We start from the raw sequence: 15,970 nt of genomic DNA on the forward strand, positions 1-15,970 counted from the left end.
CCTCTCCGCCCTTGCTGCGGCCACCCTCGTCTCGGCCGGCAAGTTCCACTCTCTCAAGCCTGGCAAGACCAACATCATCAACAACGGCTTCATTATCGAATACCACGATGGTGTCAAGCACTCGGATGCTCATGAGTCCCTCAAGTCCCACAAGGTCAACTACAAGGTCCGCAACGAGTACAACGTCTTCAACGGAGCCGCCATCACTGTCGATTCCCAGCATGATGGCCGCGCTCTCTCCATGATCCCTGGAGTCAAGAATGTCTGGCACATCTCGCTCTACGACATGCCCAATGTTGAGAACCCCATCACGAACCCCGGTGATGCCTCTGTGATCTCGGATCACCGCATGACTGGTGTCGATGTCTTGCACAGCAGGTACAATCTAACTGGAAAGGGCGTCAAGATCGGTGTCATCGATACAGGTATCGACTACAATCACCCTGCCTTCGCTGCTGCCGGTGCTAATGCTGGATGCTTCGGTCTCAATGGCAAGAACTGCCGTGTCAAGTATGGTTGGGACTTTGTCGGTGATGACTACACTGGATCCAACACTCCCAACCCCGACAGTGATCCCATGGACTGCTTTGGACACGGTTCCCACGTCGCCGGTATCATTGGTGGAAATGCCCTGAACATCGCGGCCTCGCCTGAACCCCCACAGCCCTTCGTCGGTGTCGCTCCCGAGGTTACTCTCGGTGCTTACCGTATCTTTGGATGCAAGGGCCAAGCTGGTGATGATGTTATTCTTGCCGCCATGGAGTTGGCCTTCAACGACGGCATGGATGTAAGTGATCGAGCTATTAATTACAACCACACAGACATGCGGGATGAGGAAAAGAAGAATGGCCACTCATCCACTTTGGTCAATACGGTATTCTTGAACATTTAGGTCATCAACATGTCCATTGCCGGCGGCTCCTCCTACAAGACCAACCCCATATCTGTGCTTGCTGAGAAGTTGCTCATCCGCGGCAAAGCTTTGGTCGGCCCTGCTGGTAACGATGGTTCTGATGGTGTCTGGATGGTCTCTGGCACTGGTCTTGGCGACCACGCTACCTCGGTCGCGTCGTTCGACAATCAGTCCGGTTCGTTCTACTACCTCACCTATGGCGGCAACGACTTCCCCTACAGCTTCTCTGAGGCCTACGGCGAGAGCATTGATCTGCTCGCCTCTGTCACCATCGTTCCCTTGCTCTCCAACGGTACATTGAGCGACGGGTGTGACCAGTCCCTCTACAACGGTGTCGATGTCGAGGGCAAGATGGTCTTGATTCTTGGCGATATCGCCCGCTGCAAGTCTGATAAACGTGGTGCTCTGGCTGTTACAAACGGCGCTGCTGGTATGATCATCCAGTCCAGCGATGCTGGTATCGACTCTTTGGAAGGTGTCCCCAACCTGCCCATGGCGTCGATCGAGTTTGATGCAGGTGTCCAGCTGCTCGCTACCTGGATGGCCAGCCCCGAGTCCGTTGTGACCTGGTCCAATGACCAGGAAGCCTTCTCCATCGACAACTGGGGATCACCCTCGTCGTTCTCTTCCTTCGGATTGGATGGTGATCTCCGCTCCAAGCCCGATGTTGCTGCTCCTGGTGGCAACATCCTCTCGACCTACCCTCTCGCTCTGGGCGGTTATGCTGTTCTCTCTGGCACGTCCATGGCCACATCTTACGTTTCTGGTGCCCATGCTTTGTACATGCAGGCTAAGAAGGTCAAGTCCCATGGTGATAGGATTCGCAAGATTTTCAAGAACACTGCCACGATCTCCAAGAATTACAAGTCTGAGACCTTTACCTCTGCTGCCAAGCAAGGCGCTGGTTTGATCAACGTCCTCAACGCTGTCCTGGCCTCGGCCGAGTTCTGTCCTGACCACATTGATCTCCTCGATACTGTCAACTTCCAAAGGCGGGCCAAGGTCATGATCAAGAATACCGGCAATCACAATGAGACCTACACTCTCACGCACGTCCCCGCTGATGCCTTGAACTCGTACAACGCCAACAACACCTTCCCACTCGGCACCCCCATCATTGAGGCCGACTACGCCAACGTCAAGTTCGAGCCAAGCATCGTTACGATCAGCCCTGGCGAGACTGCCAAGGTCACCTTGAAGTTCACAGAGCCCAAGAAGGGCAATGCTGGTGAATGGCCCTTGTACTCTGGTTTCGTCGTTGCTACCCCTCGCTCCGAGGGTGGTGTTGCTGTTCATATTCCCTACACTGGTATCAAAGGCGATATCCGCAACGTGCCAATCCAGGATAGCAGTCTCGGCTTTCCCATGTTGAAGATGCTCAACTCGACCGGCCAGTTGAACGATGCCACGAGGGGCATGATCTACAACTTGATAGACTACAAGCCCGTTGTCTTGTCCCGCTTTGGCTCGCACTCTCCCGATGCCACCATCCGCATCTATGATGGGGACGATCTTGTCGGGTTTTTGACCTCCAATGATGGCGGCGCTGCCTTTGGCGCCACCGGTAGAATGAAGAACGTCGATAGCACCACCGGTCAGTTGGCCTTTACCCAGTACACTTGGGAGGGGCTGGTCCTCCCTGCCGAGAACACGACCTTGGCCCCTATCCAACTTCCTATTATTCCCGCAAACGCGACGAGTCCTATCCACGGCTACCGTATCGTCGTTGCCTCTCAGAAGAAGTTCACTCAGGGCAACTACCCCGAGGATTTTGAGATCTTTGACCTTGGCGGCGTCAGGCTCGCCTCCATACCGTCAAGCGTGTCCACTTTTTAGTTGATAACCTCCTTTGGTTAGTATTTTTTCCTGGACCCGAGTTGGGACATATGGCTAGTTGATAAACCTCCTGTGGTTGATAGAAAAGAATCGGTCCCGGTGGTATCAACTAAGACAAGTTTGAATGTAGCCACCCATGAAAACTTTGAAACAGGGTAGTGCTGCCTGTAACCCTCATCGCACCCGACCCGCAATAGACAAACGAGCAAGGGTCACACGCTACCTAAGCACCTAATGTTAGCCATTTTATTTCAAGGGCCAGGGGAAATGGGAGTGGCCCAACAAAGACAGCTTGTACTGCGTGTGGTCACCCTGCGAAATTCAAATAACAAAAAATGGGTTCTTGGCAACGGGTTGCCAAATAGTGGCGCTAGAATACCAAATATGGAAGAGGTTGTCAAATAAGAGCGGCAACCTGGGCTGTCAAATAGAATAACCCTTTTTTATATCTTTCGAGTAGTGGATGAAACTGTGGACGCACAAGAGAGGATGACAAGAAGAAGGCGGTGAAGGTTCTTCGCAAACCTCTGCTCTTCCTGGCTTTTTTATTCGGTCTTATTTTGAAATATGTAAATATGTATCTAGCACTTGTTGTTACCCCACTTAGTCTTGACAAAGTTAAGATACATGGTGTTCGTATTAATATCACTGCGGTACGTAACAGGGGTGTAAGACGTCGTAGAGTCCAGTTTCTTGAGAATCGGACCCATCAGGTTCGAGAAGAACGAGAGCCAGATTACATCGACAAGGTCATTGTCACCCAGGCTCGAGGATAAGGGCGAAGCAATGTAGTTGGGCGCGTTCACGTATGGGATCGGTGCGTGGGGCCAATCGTCGCCACCATAGCCGTAATCGTCGTTAGTGACCTAAAATAGTAGAATTCGTGTTACTAGGGAAGGGTTCTGATTGCGACAACGAAGAATAGAAAGAAAGGATGTTGCTTACGTAGCCGGGAGTGAGTGTCACATTGTTTGTAGGAGGTGGAGGGATAGCGCGTTTCTGGATCGGAGCGTTGTTAAGCTCGCCGACAATGTTCTTCGCAACCTATGAAGAAACGTCAAAAATTCCACGCGTCAAGAAAATGTTGCGTACCCTTAGGATGGAAAAGAGAGAGAGAGAGAGAGAGGAGGAGTTTGCAGATTCGTCGCCAGTGCCTATTTCTTTGTACCTTATAGGGAAGAGTAGCATAGACAAAATCATCGTGGAAAGGACTGACAATGTACGTGTCGTCAATCGTAAAAGGTCCTTTGAGCAGGTCGAACCGTTGCGAACCCGAGTTAATGATCACCTGTGCCGGGTTTGGTCGCGAAGCATTCACGACGCCGATCGGTAACACCTCGTTTGCCAGCAGGTTCAGCAGCGATCGCGTATCCGTCACCGGATACCTGCTTAGATAATAATCCTGCGGCGCACAACCCAACGCGTTCGACAGATTCAACGACTGACGGATCTGTGTAATCTCCTTTGTGATCTTGCTCCCTCTCCAGGTGTCAAACTTTTGCTTTGGATGAGCCAAAGAATGAGTCTTGAACGTATATACGTTATTGTCAAGATACCGACGCGTCACCGTCAAGTTTTTGCCAACACAGACAGTTTCGTTCTTGTAGCAGGTCCGATCATGGACACCGTCGACCGAGAGCCAACCGACGGTTTCCATAAACCGACCGCTCGCCATGCCGACTGCACGTTCATCGTATTGCTTAAAGTCCCGAATGTGTAAATGCCCACCCATCAGGACAATGGGTTTGGAAGGATGCGCAGCTCGAATGGCGTTCACAACTGTCACTGCCTCGGTCCAGCGGATAGGGACATGACCTGCAATCAGGTAGAGATCCACGTCCTCCTTGAGAGTCTTTTGGAACCAGGGGGCGCTCACAGTAACATTGGCGGCCTCGACGACCGTGTTGTTGGCGTTGCCGTTGAAGTTAAAGAGGAAACCATAGCTCATAACGCGGGCTAGCGTAACCATATTCCAAACCCCCCCCCGTTAGCAAGTTAAACACGCGTATTCATGGTATGACAGGCAAGTACATGCTCTCACATACTTCCAAACTTCATGCGAAACTTATTGTAAAGGTTCCCAAGAGGAACAGTTTTGTTGGTCAGGCCATCCTTGAAGAAGACGTTCGAGGTCTATAGCACGCCCAATACATAGATAAGCATTTGAACACGTCCGACAATGTTCCTTCTCAAATGTCTTCACCATAGATTGCAGATGATGGGACCATACCACATAACGCCTGCCCCACTTGGGAGCGAAATTCTTGTAAGTATCCTCAGCAACGGCGTTGACATAGAGTTCGTGGTTGCCGATGGCCAAGACATCGTCTACATATCCGCCATAAATACCAGACATCGTTAGTTTTGTTCTTGTTACAAAACACGGAGATCAATCGCAAGTTGCATATTCGTATGTATCCTCTACATCTCTTCTTACAATTGATCTATTACATGAGAAAGGCATATAAACGTAAAGGAATCAGTTAGATGGATAAAGCGCAGAGGATATCGGTCCAGTATATCTAAGAAGCAAAGGCCTACCTTCTCAAAGATGGGGTTCGAGTCCTGACCATCGAGAGGAGTAGCATCTGAGAAACCGTTTCCATCATGCAGATCACCAGAGTCGACGACCAGAAGATCCTTGCGGCGATGATTCGCCTGCTGACGCATATGGAACAGGAATGAGGCGAAATCTCCAAAGTCGGCAGAGTACGACTCCTCCTTGGTGTTGCTATTTGAAGACACAGGCAGGTGAGGCAGTGCATTAAGGACCTTATTTAGCCTTGCCTTGCCATGACTTGGTATAGTCCAAACAGCCAACCCCTGAGATACTACTTGGTTGCTGACCTACCCTGACAACCAGCCGTGAGTATCTATGCTCGCGTTATTATGTAGCAAGGGCATGGAGATGAGATGGGACAATGATTTCAGGGGTTAGAAGATAAGGGTATGCCCTACATGTATTACTGTGGGATCCTGCTCCAGGAAAGGTGTATTGCGCTACCGGTAGTCTGGATGATGTTCACATCACCCCAGATAAGGGGCTTCAGATCGACGGGGTCAGGCTGAGGAGCACCCGGTTGGACGCGTTTTTCGATGAGGCCATGGGCAGCAACAGTTGCCGCGAGCAGAGGCAACAGGGTTAACAGACGCATGTGTGTGTGTGTGTGTGTTTTTTTTATTTTTATTTTTATCTGAAGCAAGGTGGGCGGTGAAGGAAAAGGGGATGAAGGAGATCGAGCGAGGAAGACTAAAGAAAAGAAGAAAAGGCTGAGGCCCTGAACTCGACTCTTTTTTAAGATCGAGCCCTTTACAATAATAGCGTGCACCACCATTTAGCTTCGAGATTGCGACGCAGGGGGGACATTCCCTTCCCATCGCAAGCAGGAGAAGGGAGCTAGCGACTTTGAGAGCGTTGCATCATTTGACATGCTGGCTTATCTGTTTGCATAAAAAAAAAAAAAGCCTTCTGCTCAACCATATCCTCATACCCATGCATTGAGGAAGCAGCAGAGCTGTTCCTCCAGCAGGATAGGATAAGGGATCGGAAGGAAAGGGAAGACCAGCGGAGATCTGGCCTCTATTGGCCATTCATGTGGAGGTGTGTGCTACATCCTTTCGTGATGCTTAATAGAGTTTATTGCCAACGGACCCTGAGGATCCCAAAGGGACAAAAATTACCAGATGGATTCTGTTGGCGCGGACGAACTCGAATAAAGAATTCAAGTGCGGGTGCGAACACAAATGTCAATGAGACCAGAGGGGAGAGAAATGAACAGAAGGTTGTCCAGTAGCCGCTGGCGACTTGAGCTGCTGAGAATTCTCCATAGCCAATCAAAGCAGTGATTCGGAACGCCGTGAATGCGCGTACAAGGGCAGGAGTCTAGGGAAAGTAAACTGCAAAAGTCTGGAGCATTGCAGCATTTAGTATTTTGCTGACACAGGTCCGTTTCTGTTGCAGGAAATATCGGATCCGATCTCGGATTTTGTATGGATATAAATAAACCTTAAGTTAGACCTTGCGCCTAAAAGTGGCCATGGGGTTGCAACTGAATCCGGCCCACATCGTTCATTGTCATTGTCGTTCCGGACGAGGTACCCCCAGCTGGATCGCACGCTTCATAGGCACGGAAAGAGAACTATAAAGAAAAATCCACAAGCCTTTTTTTAATCGTCGCTGCTATGTGTCAACGCACCATCTGTCGAGACTGTGGCAAGTTCACTTGGACAGGTAGGAAGAAAAAAAATACCTTCCATGCCAAATTCAATCACAACTCCGTCCGGCGCCTCAAAATCATCTAATGGTCTAATGGGTGCCCTTTCCTCTATCTTTCTTCAATTTGAGCAACCATACATCAATACATGATGGCAATCCGTAACATGGTTCTCGGAGTTGAAGTTCTTCATTAATTCCTCAACCTGTTATCCATTTTCTTAAAAAAAAAAAAATCCTTCTAATAGGTTGCGGTCTCCACATAACCGAGGTCCTTGCAGGTCTACCGCTCGAGCAGATTTGTTCCTGCGATGATGATCGCGACAGTGAACATCCCTGGACAACTTTGAAGAACCAAAGCGCTGCCGAACATCCGACTCCACAATACCCAGCAACAGGAGCAACAATATCGGCATTTATACAGCCAAGAAAAGATCCCACTGGTCATTGCGCCGACCCCTCGCCCATCGAGTACAAGCTGTCCAAGATCTCCTCCGCAACCGCAGACGCCGCCGCGAGCAGGATGGCACAGCAAGCTGCAGCACTGGAAGAGCTGAGGAGACTCAAGCGGAAAGAGGAACAGGAGCTCAAAGACGTCAATGAAAGTGCACTGAAAAGGCTTCTACACGGCCTCTCGGAGACCACTGAGGAGTCAGGGAACGTTGATTGACCCGACATTTTTTCTTTTTAGTCTTTCTTGTTGCGATGGGGCGATATTTCTGGCAATGCTGGCGATGCTTACAAGAAGCACGATTGTTAACATTCTTTTGTTCTTATTTTCTTGTTACCTCTATTGAATATTGTACAAAAAATAAAAAAAGAGTATATACAGACTGAATATTGATCTCACGGCAGATGTAAAAAAAAAAAAGAAAAAGATAAAGATAAAGATGAATGGCAGCTTTCTAATTGTGGAGCAGCTTGTTCACCGCTCGCTTGAACTTGAACATGCCTCCCTTCTTCTTTGGCAGTGCTCCTCCTGGACCTGCAATGCCATGGCCCCAGGCGCGAGCCCTGTACTCTTCGTCCTCGTCCTCGTCCTCATCATCCTCGTCCTCGTCGTCTTCATCGTCTTCAGGGCCCAATCGAATGTCAGACTGGTATGGGGCCTCGTATTCCTCATCGTCGTACTCGTGATCGTATTCATCGTCGTAATAAAACTTCGAATTTTGTTTCTCCTCATCATAATTCGGGTTTCCGATCCAGGGCGCGAGCGTGACCACGACTTCGGCAGGTGTAGGGGTATAGGGCGAATTAAAGTACGCGGCGTTGTACTCGGGATCAAAGTTTTGCATTTGACCACCCTTGCCATTCTTGCTGGCGCTCTTCTTGGCCTGAATCAGCTTCTTTTTCGCCTTCTTGTCCAGGGGTGGGGCCGGAGGAGGTGTCTCTGCGCGCTCGATCGTCACCACAGTGATCATCTCGCCAAAGAGCACCTTGCGTGGTCCATGCACCTCTTTGGCTCTGGCGCGGGCAATAGGGGTCTTGACCAGAGCTGATTTGAGCCCACGGGAGGATCCTGGGTATCCAGATCGTGTTGCTGACGAGGTGGTGGAGACTGATCCCTGGCTATAGGATCTGGCGCGCTCATTCAGAAAAGGAGTAGGCTGACTGGATGACCGGGATGGGACTGACGCAGGGTAGGCAGATGGCTGTCTACCTGATGCTGTCAAATCCAGCTGCGACGTTGATCCGTGCATGCGATGGAGACCATCCTGATGCTGGGAGTGTGGGTGCTGCTTCTGGTGTTGGTGGGACTGATAATGTTGGGCATGGCGATCTTGATCGTAGCCATGATGTCCATGACGACTTTGATCTCGCGAGCCCTGGCCTCTATCCTGTCCTTGGCCCTGCCCATGTCCCTGATTGTATCGTTGATTCTGTTCTTGTTCGTTCCATCCACTTTGACCATAAGCCTGGTGTGATTGCTGCGTCAAAGATCGACTCGTTCCCTGAGACGATGTAGTACTCGAGTGGGTTTGTGTGGAGTTGGTCCTTGGGCGAGGTGATGACTGATGGTGCGCGTATGGTTGCGATAGTGGCTCTTGCTTATAAGACAACATAGATGTTGGACTAGTAGCAGATGATGGACCCTTGCGTTGGCTTATTGAAGCCTCCACCACGTCCGAAAAGCTGTTAAAGTGTCCTGACGGATGAGTATCCAGAGAGAGCTTTGGCGGCTGAGAACTGATGTTACTGCTGCTATCGTTACTGGCGGTGGTCGCGGCTTTACCAGTGCTGTTACTATTGGTGTTGTGAATGCGTCGAGAAATGTCCTTAGGAGGAGGCTCCGGTCTGGTTTCTCTTTGATCAAGATGATGGTGATTTTGAGGATGACTACGACCAGTACTTCTTGTTTCCTGTTGATGTGACGAAGGTGGCGCCGAAGATGAAGATCCTCTTGTGGGATAGACAGGTGATGATGAGTCCGAGGCGTTCTTTGAGAAAGATTCGGTAGCGACGTCTTTAGGAGGCGGTGGTAGTCTCTTTGTATAAGCTCGCGCGCTACTTGTTGAAGAGGATGCATTCAACTTTGTAAGTGATTCACGACTGTCGCTGGCGGTAGAAGCGTGCTGATACATATGGAGCTTTGCAGAGGCTGCATTTATGGGCGACGATGATGCCGAGGAAATGCCAGGGTTGCTGTTGTTCCAGCTGCGTTCCTGATAGAGATGACTGGAATCCTGGGATGACAGCCCGGATGACGAGGAAGGCTTGCTGTTTCTCGTGGATGATGGAGTAGGGGCACCAGCTCCTGTTCTCTCTCGCCTTGGAGGAGCGAAGGTCTCTGGGAGATTGAAGGAGCGTGAGACTGGTGGGGTCGGGGGCTGCGGTGAGTTAAAGGTCTTCCATCCTGGTGCCTTCGAGAAGGGGGAGGTCGGTGAGGCGGTGATAGGCGAGGTGGGGTCGTCGTCCGAGTTGTTACAGTACTTGTCGAGGATGTCTCCAAAGTAGCTCTCCTCTTCATCAACCTCCAGAATGGGGCTCTTATCGTTCAATTTGCTCCCAGATTGCCCAGATTGCAGCTGCAGTTGCAATGGCTGGTACTGTGCACCGCACACAGAGGCGTCCTTTTGCTGTTGTGGTTGTGGTTGTTGTTGCTGTTGACGAGTATTCTTTTGCGCGCTCTTGCTGTGCCGGATGCTCTCCTGAAGATTGGTCTCGTTCATGACCTCGATCTCTGCAGCAGGGATGACTCTGAAATCCCGATTCGATCTCCTGTTGAGGGGCCTTGGAGCCTCCTGGAGATCGATGCCTGATTCGAGCGGGCGTGCCTCGGCCAGACTGCTGGCGAGTGAGGCGGTGGAGGGGGATGAGGGCAGGGAGACATGGGTTACAGATGAATGATCGTCGAAGAGCGAGAGCTGCGAGAGAGATGGCCGCAGTGGGGAGGCACCAGTGGGGTCTGGAATAGCTCTCTTGGCACGGTGGGGTCGATAGGGAGCGTGAGTCTGAGAGCTGGCGGGGGAGGTGTTGTTGCTGTCTAGGTGATGTCTCGCGGAGAGGTCATTGTGGTTCCGTGCCAGCATTGAATTACTGTTTATGCGTGGGATGATGAAGGGGGGAGGGAGATGGGGATGGCGATGAGAAAAAGAAAGAAGAGGAGAGCGTTGGTGGAAGTCGAGGAAAGGTGTTTGTGTGCACCTTTTTTTTAAGCTCTTATTTTCAGGTACCCGTTTGGGCACGGCAGCCTACTTTTGAAATGAACTATAGTCGTCTGATAAGTCTAATTGTATGATAGTCTGACAGGTTCAGGAGGGCGCACAAAATGTAATTATTGAAAAACTTAATGCCAGACCAGGCCAGGCCAGGCCGAGTAGATGAAGCACGAACGCCATCGCAACATTCCCTGGATGGAAACAGCAGAAAGTGCACAGCGCTTACGGCGAGGTCGCACTGTCTTGTGGTCGGAGGGAGGCGCGGGGGCGCTTCCTCCATAGACTAGCACACCTTCATACGACTTCCACATGGACGGGGTAGTCTGTCTTCCACCGCCGTACTCTCTCCCCCTCGGGGATCTCGAAAATAAAATCGCCACCATTTTTAAGTTCATTCCACAAGGGGGAACTGCGCGCGTATAAAAAGGATGGCGGCTAACCTCTGCAACCCTCGCCCCGCTTGCACTTATTCATCTCCACCGCTGTCGATCCCCGCCGTAGAACACCCTGTCCTCCCATCGCACCCTCGTCCGATTTCTTTCCTTATCAGCTGCGCGTTTCTGTAGAGACTCTGAGCAGTAAGTAGCACATTACCGCATCCTTCACTCTTTCCCAGTCCACAAGAGCTCAGCAGGGTTCAGCAGCAGTGTTCTTTTGCAGTCAGCTGCCCCACAGAGCACCCCGTCTTCTTCCTGCCATCATATCCTCTATCCTCTGTCGTTATTCCATTTCTCTTCCTTGTGCTGTGGTATTGTGGCCCCCCCCCCGCCAAGTACCAGTAGAAGGAAAGGAACTCCTTAAAAATTTTATTCCTCTTGAACTGACGGACAGACTGAGTCAATGACTGACTGACCTTGTTCGCAGCAGACGACAACCAACCCCCTTTGTTCTTTTTTTTTTTTTTGCCCTTTGAGTCGGGTGCGCGCTGACGGCAATCCCGTGATCCACGAACAAACATGCTTGCTTGCTTCCCTGGAGCGTCTCTCTCTTTCTCTCTCTCTTTCTCTCTCTCTCTCTCTCTCTCACTCTCTCTTTTATTCCCTTTTTCGCATCTTTCCCTTCCTTCCCTTCCCTCTGCGCTCCATCCCCTCTCGTCCTCTTGCCTTTTCTTTTTCGTTTTCTCTTTCTTTTTTGTTTTTCGCCCCACACCAGTCTCAACAGCCCTACATCTCCTGCTCTTCCTTTGGCCTCATTAAATCTCGCCCACTATCTCTTGCTGCTGCTGCTGCTGCTGTTGCTACTGCTATCTGGATCCCATCACGCAGAGGAGACACAGGCACCCCAGTCCATCCAGAGCGGCAAAGTAGTTACCTGCGTGCCAGTGACACCGTCTTACCCACGTTCCTTTCATCCGGTCATTCTTCATAATCTATCCTCTTTCAGCTCTGTGCACCTTGCACCTTGTACCTTGTGCCTTGCGGTACGGACTGCTCTTTTCTTGGCTCTCATATTACTCTAACCGCTACATTGCCAATCCTCCGTTCCTTGTCCAACCTTGCGTTTACTACTCCCTTGCATCCGCATCCAACCTTCTCTAAACCCATCCTTTCCTTCCTTTCGTCCGTCCCCACCGCAGCATCCGATTCCAGCCCGTGGTTCTCCTTATGAACCATCCCTGCTTCACTCTATTCCACGTCAGCCTGTCCAAGCTACATCCATTCGCTCTGCCCCACTTCCCACACCTTACAAAAGATAAAACAATTCAAACCGGCTTCTGCCAGCCAATTGCAGCTTCTTGAACCCTACACCCCGCTTCGCCCTCCCTGGCTCCCTTGATATCACTATCATTTACAAGTGCCACCACCGCGCCTTCTCTTGCGAGATATCTATTTATTCGTATCCTATCCTCTGTCGCATGTCCACTGCATCTTCGGCTGACAAGACAGCCTGTCTTGGTATGAGTGCCCTTGATTCACCGCGACTGCGAGCATTGTCCTCAATCCATCGACTAACCTCCCCAACACCTCTGTGCGCACTTCCTTCGTTACACCTAGTCTCGGCTATACAGGAGATCCTCATCTCAGAGCCAGCGGGTCTAACCTCGCGTGACATAGCCCATCGACTCGTACTCATCCAGGCACCATACTCGTCTGCATCCTCTGCAACGTTTATCAAGGTAGACAATCTTCTCGCACAGGATGCGTCCATAGTGTCTCCTCTCCTTTCTTATTATATTGTTAGTCCGCCGTCAAACGTGGTATATATACCATCATTGATTCCTGACCCTGAAGGTGCTATGGCCTGCCGAACCATTGTTCTGCTCAAGTCAAGCTGCTTCCCTTCCCTTCCCTTCCCTCCCTCCCTAAGAAAAACAGACACGCCTGCACAGCTCATGATACGGTTTACAGTCGCACGTTGCGAGGAATGTGCTGGATATCATCACTACATTGCTCGCTATTCTTGACAAAAAGGGCGCGCGTTTGTGCAGTACATGGGTTCTTGCGAGGGGGTTGCATCCACCGCAGCCGTTTGTGGCCAAAGAAATGAAGGCCAATAAACATGCAGGAAATAGACGAGGGAATGGGCGAATGAAGAAGAGATAAATGGGGTGCACATAATCACGCTGTGATTTTTGGCCATCAGATGACCCTGCACCTTTTTTTTTTTTTTTTTTTTTTTTTTAATGGATGCATGCTGGCGTTATCGTCTGCTATCTTTACGTGCCGACATGTGCATGCGTTCAAGAGGTATGGTGCATTCTTTTTTGCTTTGTAGGCCTGCAGATGGCGCAAGGGGGGTTCTTTCTATACGGAGGGGAGTGAAAAAAAGAGCTGTGGGAATGGGTGATGGGCACACTGGGCTTGCCAGGCGTGTCCCCTGGAGTCTACCGATTTTCCTGACATGATCAGCCCTGATCTCCGTCTATTTCCCCCGGCCTCTTGGACTAATACGATTCCATATTCAACTATTGAATCTGATAGAGAGTACAAAGGATCCTTTCGACATACAACTCCTCCGCCAAGTCAAACAAGGGCAGCTGCTTTCGATACAACCACGACGCCGGCGTGTGGACCATTAACACGTCGCATTCCCAGTATCCAATGGGTTTCCCTTCTGGGTTCTTCCCATCCACACCGTCACCAAAAAAAATACCCTCCTTCCAGCTCTCGCGGAACACAACCATGACCACAACCACCATGACGCCTACACCAAGCACCTCTTCGCTGAGTGTGATATCATCCGCCGTCGGCAGTTCCCTGACAACAGGAATCATGGAGCAGGTCAGCACCTGGAGGACCGGTGCAGACACCGACGATGACGATGAGGCGAGCCTGGAGATCTACTCCAACCCTTCAATGAACCGCTCGTCTTTTCCCTCTCAAGTTTCAAGAGGCGAGTCCAATGGCAGTGGAGGATCGCTTCTGAATGGGATGGAGATCGTGCCAACGCTTCATCAACTCCAGTTCCCTCAACATCCGTTGGATCAACCCGACGATGGTGCTCTGTTCCACCATGGCGCACACAGTGATATCATGCCGCCACCCTCATCCACGACCTCAGGTTACCGTCGCCACTCAGTATCGTCCCATCAACGACCAATACTTAGCAGGATGAAGCGCTCGAGCCAGGACGAGAGTGGAGGCGACCAATTTGTTCCGAGTGCCACTCGCGCGTCATATCATGGTATGACCGCCGACTTATTATCCAGAAGTGTTCGCCAGGCGGACATGAGGTTCCAGGGCGGCATGGTCACGGCCCTCGAAGGCCTGGCTGATCAGAATTCCGCAAATGCACCAATGATCAAGTCTGGGTTTCCTTCGCCTCAATCAACCGCACCTTCGCCTAGAGTCCCACCTGCTCACAACTTCATTCAGCCATCGCAGACGGGCTCAACTAGAGGTGATGTCGAGACCCACCATCGCCACTCCTCGAGTCATTCTGCGCAGTTTCGTCTCTCTCCGACCCTTCGTCTTTCGCCAAATCAGCTCGAAAACTCCCGACAACGCACACAGAGTCGGAGAAGTATGGACGAACCTGAGAATGAGGACCAACCTATGGAGCGGGAAACATTCAGACAGCCGCATGCTCCATCGCCGCGGTTTACGAAAGAGGATCCAAGACTCCGTGATCTGGGCGCGACACTCCAAAAGTCTCTCTCATTTAATGGAGATGAGGAGTACCAGGACATGCACCGGGATGATGAGCCATTCAGCAGCTATGGACGACCTCAAGCTGTTCGCCATCATCCTTACTTGTCTCGTTCTCGAGGGGATACATCAGCACAACGTACCCGCTTTGAACGTCAGCCACAAAGGCCGCATGCAGAGAGCTTTGTTCGCGACAGGAAAGGAAAAGGACGAGCGGTCGATCACGAGGATGACAAGGAAATTATTGGAAAGACACCTGTGTTGCTAAATGCTATCAACACCAGTCAGACCAACATCTTGTCCGAGCTGCAGACGGCGCAGCGTTTGAACCAGGAAGAGCTCGCACACTTTCGGGAGGAGCTGTACGCATCCCTCCAATTGGCATTCACAAGATTAGCGGACCAAGTTGAGGGCGTCGGACGAGCTGTGGTATCTGTAGAGAACACTCAGCGGGAAACAGTTCAGCAATTGGGAATCAGTATTGGAAGCGCTATGGGCGACGGTTTCTCAAAAATGACCGAGACGATCCAGCAGAACATTCAACAGCAGATCCAGCAGGCCCTTCAGCCTTATCAGTCGCCATCATTTCGCCCGGCGTCCATCCGGCAAGGGTCTCCGTTTGCTCCCAGCCACGCTCAGTCGATTGCGCCCTCGACTATCTCCGCCTCCAATGCAGCCTATTCATCATATGGAGGATTTGGGTCTGGACCGAGCATGTCTCGCCAAGCCTTTGGATCGACATACGGTAGCAGGGAAAGCAGCGCCTGGAGGCGTTCGGAGCAGGGCGTACAGGACAGCCCAGACGACCATGATGAGGACGAGGACGATCATGGGCGAGGCAAAAGAAGGGCAGTTGAGCGTCCTCGATCTACATCAGGATCTAGGCGAGCGATTGACTGGCCGAGGAGAGAATTTGAAAGTTAGGTGTTTTTTGTCGAGTATGAGCTCGAACGGTGGGACAGCCAGTATGAGATGCAGATGCCGACAATTGGAGGACACCGAACCGTATCTGCCAAGCTGGCTTGGAGTCGATGATTTTACTTTTTTTCTTCCTTTCAATTCTCAGTCGAGGTTAGTAGCGTTCACTCTACTATACTCTTCCTCCTTCCTCTCCTCTCCTTTCCCTTTCTCTTTCCCTTTTTTTTTCTCTTTCTCTTTCCCTTTCCCCCCCTTTTTTTTTGTTTGTTTGTTTGTCTATTTCGGTTTTCGATGTACAACTTTTTTGAAGATCCCTCATTTTCCATTTGCATTACTGTTCGTT

At 50.9% G+C, this 15,970-nt stretch overlaps 4 protein-coding genes across 4 annotated transcripts; 2 read left to right on the forward strand and 2 right to left on the reverse strand.

Moving 5' to 3' along the window:
* Nucleotides 1-3,227: 3,227 nt before the first annotated feature.
* On the reverse strand, nucleotides 3,228-6,002 carry BC939DRAFT_446792 (Metallo-dependent phosphatase-like protein). Its single transcript, XM_051555009.1, has 9 exons — nucleotides 5,754-6,002; nucleotides 5,601-5,622; nucleotides 5,291-5,480; nucleotides 5,187-5,193; nucleotides 4,980-5,077; nucleotides 4,795-4,882; nucleotides 3,918-4,705; nucleotides 3,695-3,793; nucleotides 3,228-3,615 (listed from the first exon to the last, which is right to left on the reverse strand). The coding sequence occupies exons 1-9, from the start codon at nucleotides 5,902-5,904 to the stop codon at nucleotides 3,331-3,333; spliced, it is 1,728 nt and encodes a 575-aa protein (XP_051413842.1). The 5' UTR covers nucleotides 5,905-6,002; the 3' UTR covers nucleotides 3,228-3,330.
* Nucleotides 6,003-6,798: 796 nt separating this feature from the next.
* BC939DRAFT_446801 (uncharacterized protein) lies at nucleotides 6,799-7,800 on the forward strand. The gene is made up of 2 exons (XM_051555010.1): nucleotides 6,799-6,980; nucleotides 7,211-7,800. Exons 1-2 carry the CDS (start codon nucleotides 6,932-6,934, stop codon nucleotides 7,630-7,632), a joined length of 471 nt encoding a protein of 156 aa, XP_051413843.1. The 5' UTR covers nucleotides 6,799-6,931; the 3' UTR covers nucleotides 7,633-7,800.
* Nucleotides 7,801-7,856: 56 nt separating this feature from the next.
* BC939DRAFT_446802 (uncharacterized protein) lies at nucleotides 7,857-10,645 on the reverse strand. The gene has a single exon (XM_051555011.1). It carries the CDS (start codon nucleotides 10,490-10,492, stop codon nucleotides 7,868-7,870), a length of 2,625 nt encoding a protein of 874 aa, XP_051413844.1. The 5' UTR covers nucleotides 10,493-10,645; the 3' UTR covers nucleotides 7,857-7,867.
* Nucleotides 10,646-12,278: 1,633 nt separating this feature from the next.
* On the forward strand, nucleotides 12,279-15,788 carry BC939DRAFT_113540 (uncharacterized protein). The gene is made up of 3 exons (XM_051549935.1): nucleotides 12,279-12,516; nucleotides 12,616-12,737; nucleotides 13,543-15,788. The coding sequence occupies exons 1-3, from the start codon at nucleotides 12,477-12,479 to the stop codon at nucleotides 15,631-15,633; spliced, it is 2,253 nt and encodes a 750-aa protein (XP_051413845.1). The 5' UTR covers nucleotides 12,279-12,476; the 3' UTR covers nucleotides 15,634-15,788.
* Nucleotides 15,789-15,970: the final 182 nt, after the last annotated feature.

Source organism: Gamsiella multidivaricata (genome assembly GCF_025024155.1).
Source record: "Gamsiella multidivaricata strain RSA 2152 chromosome Unknown BC939scaffold_21, whole genome shotgun sequence".
Classification (NCBI taxonomy): Eukaryota; Fungi; Mortierellomycota; class Mortierellomycetes; order Mortierellales; family Mortierellaceae; genus Gamsiella; species Gamsiella multidivaricata.

What these genes read in the sequence shown, in the direction of transcription:
- BC939DRAFT_446792 (XM_051555009.1), bottom strand. Translation starts at nt 5,904, where the DNA reads ATGCGTCTGTTAACCCTGTTGCCTCTGCTCGCGGCAACTGTTGCTGCC. An exon ending in ACTCACGGCTGGTTGTCAGG is followed by an intron (nt 5,481 to 5,600) that starts GTAGGTCAGCAA and finishes GTCTTCAAATAG; the next exon opens with CAACACCAAGGAGGAGTCGT. An exon ending in TGACACTCACTCCCGGCTAC is followed by an intron (nt 3,616 to 3,694) that starts GTAAGCAACATC and finishes CTACTATTTTAG; the next exon opens with GTCACTAACGACGATTACGG.
- BC939DRAFT_446801 (XM_051555010.1), top strand. Translation starts at nt 6,932, where the DNA reads ATGTGTCAACGCACCATCTGTCGAGACTGTGGCAAGTTCACTTGGACA. An exon ending in TGGCAAGTTCACTTGGACAG is followed by an intron (nt 6,981 to 7,210) that starts GTAGGAAGAAAA and finishes TCCTTCTAATAG; the next exon opens with GTTGCGGTCTCCACATAACC.
- BC939DRAFT_446802 (XM_051555011.1), bottom strand. Translation starts at nt 10,492, where the DNA reads ATGCTGGCACGGAACCACAATGACCTCTCCGCGAGACATCACCTAGAC.
- BC939DRAFT_113540 (XM_051549935.1), top strand. Translation starts at nt 12,477, where the DNA reads ATGTCCACTGCATCTTCGGCTGACAAGACAGCCTGTCTTG. An exon ending in TGACAAGACAGCCTGTCTTG is followed by an intron (nt 12,517 to 12,615) that starts GTATGAGTGCCC and finishes CGTTACACCTAG; the next exon opens with TCTCGGCTATACAGGAGATC. An exon ending in CCTCTGCAACGTTTATCAAG is followed by an intron (nt 12,738 to 13,542) that starts GTAGACAATCTT and finishes TGAATCTGATAG; the next exon opens with AGAGTACAAAGGATCCTTTC.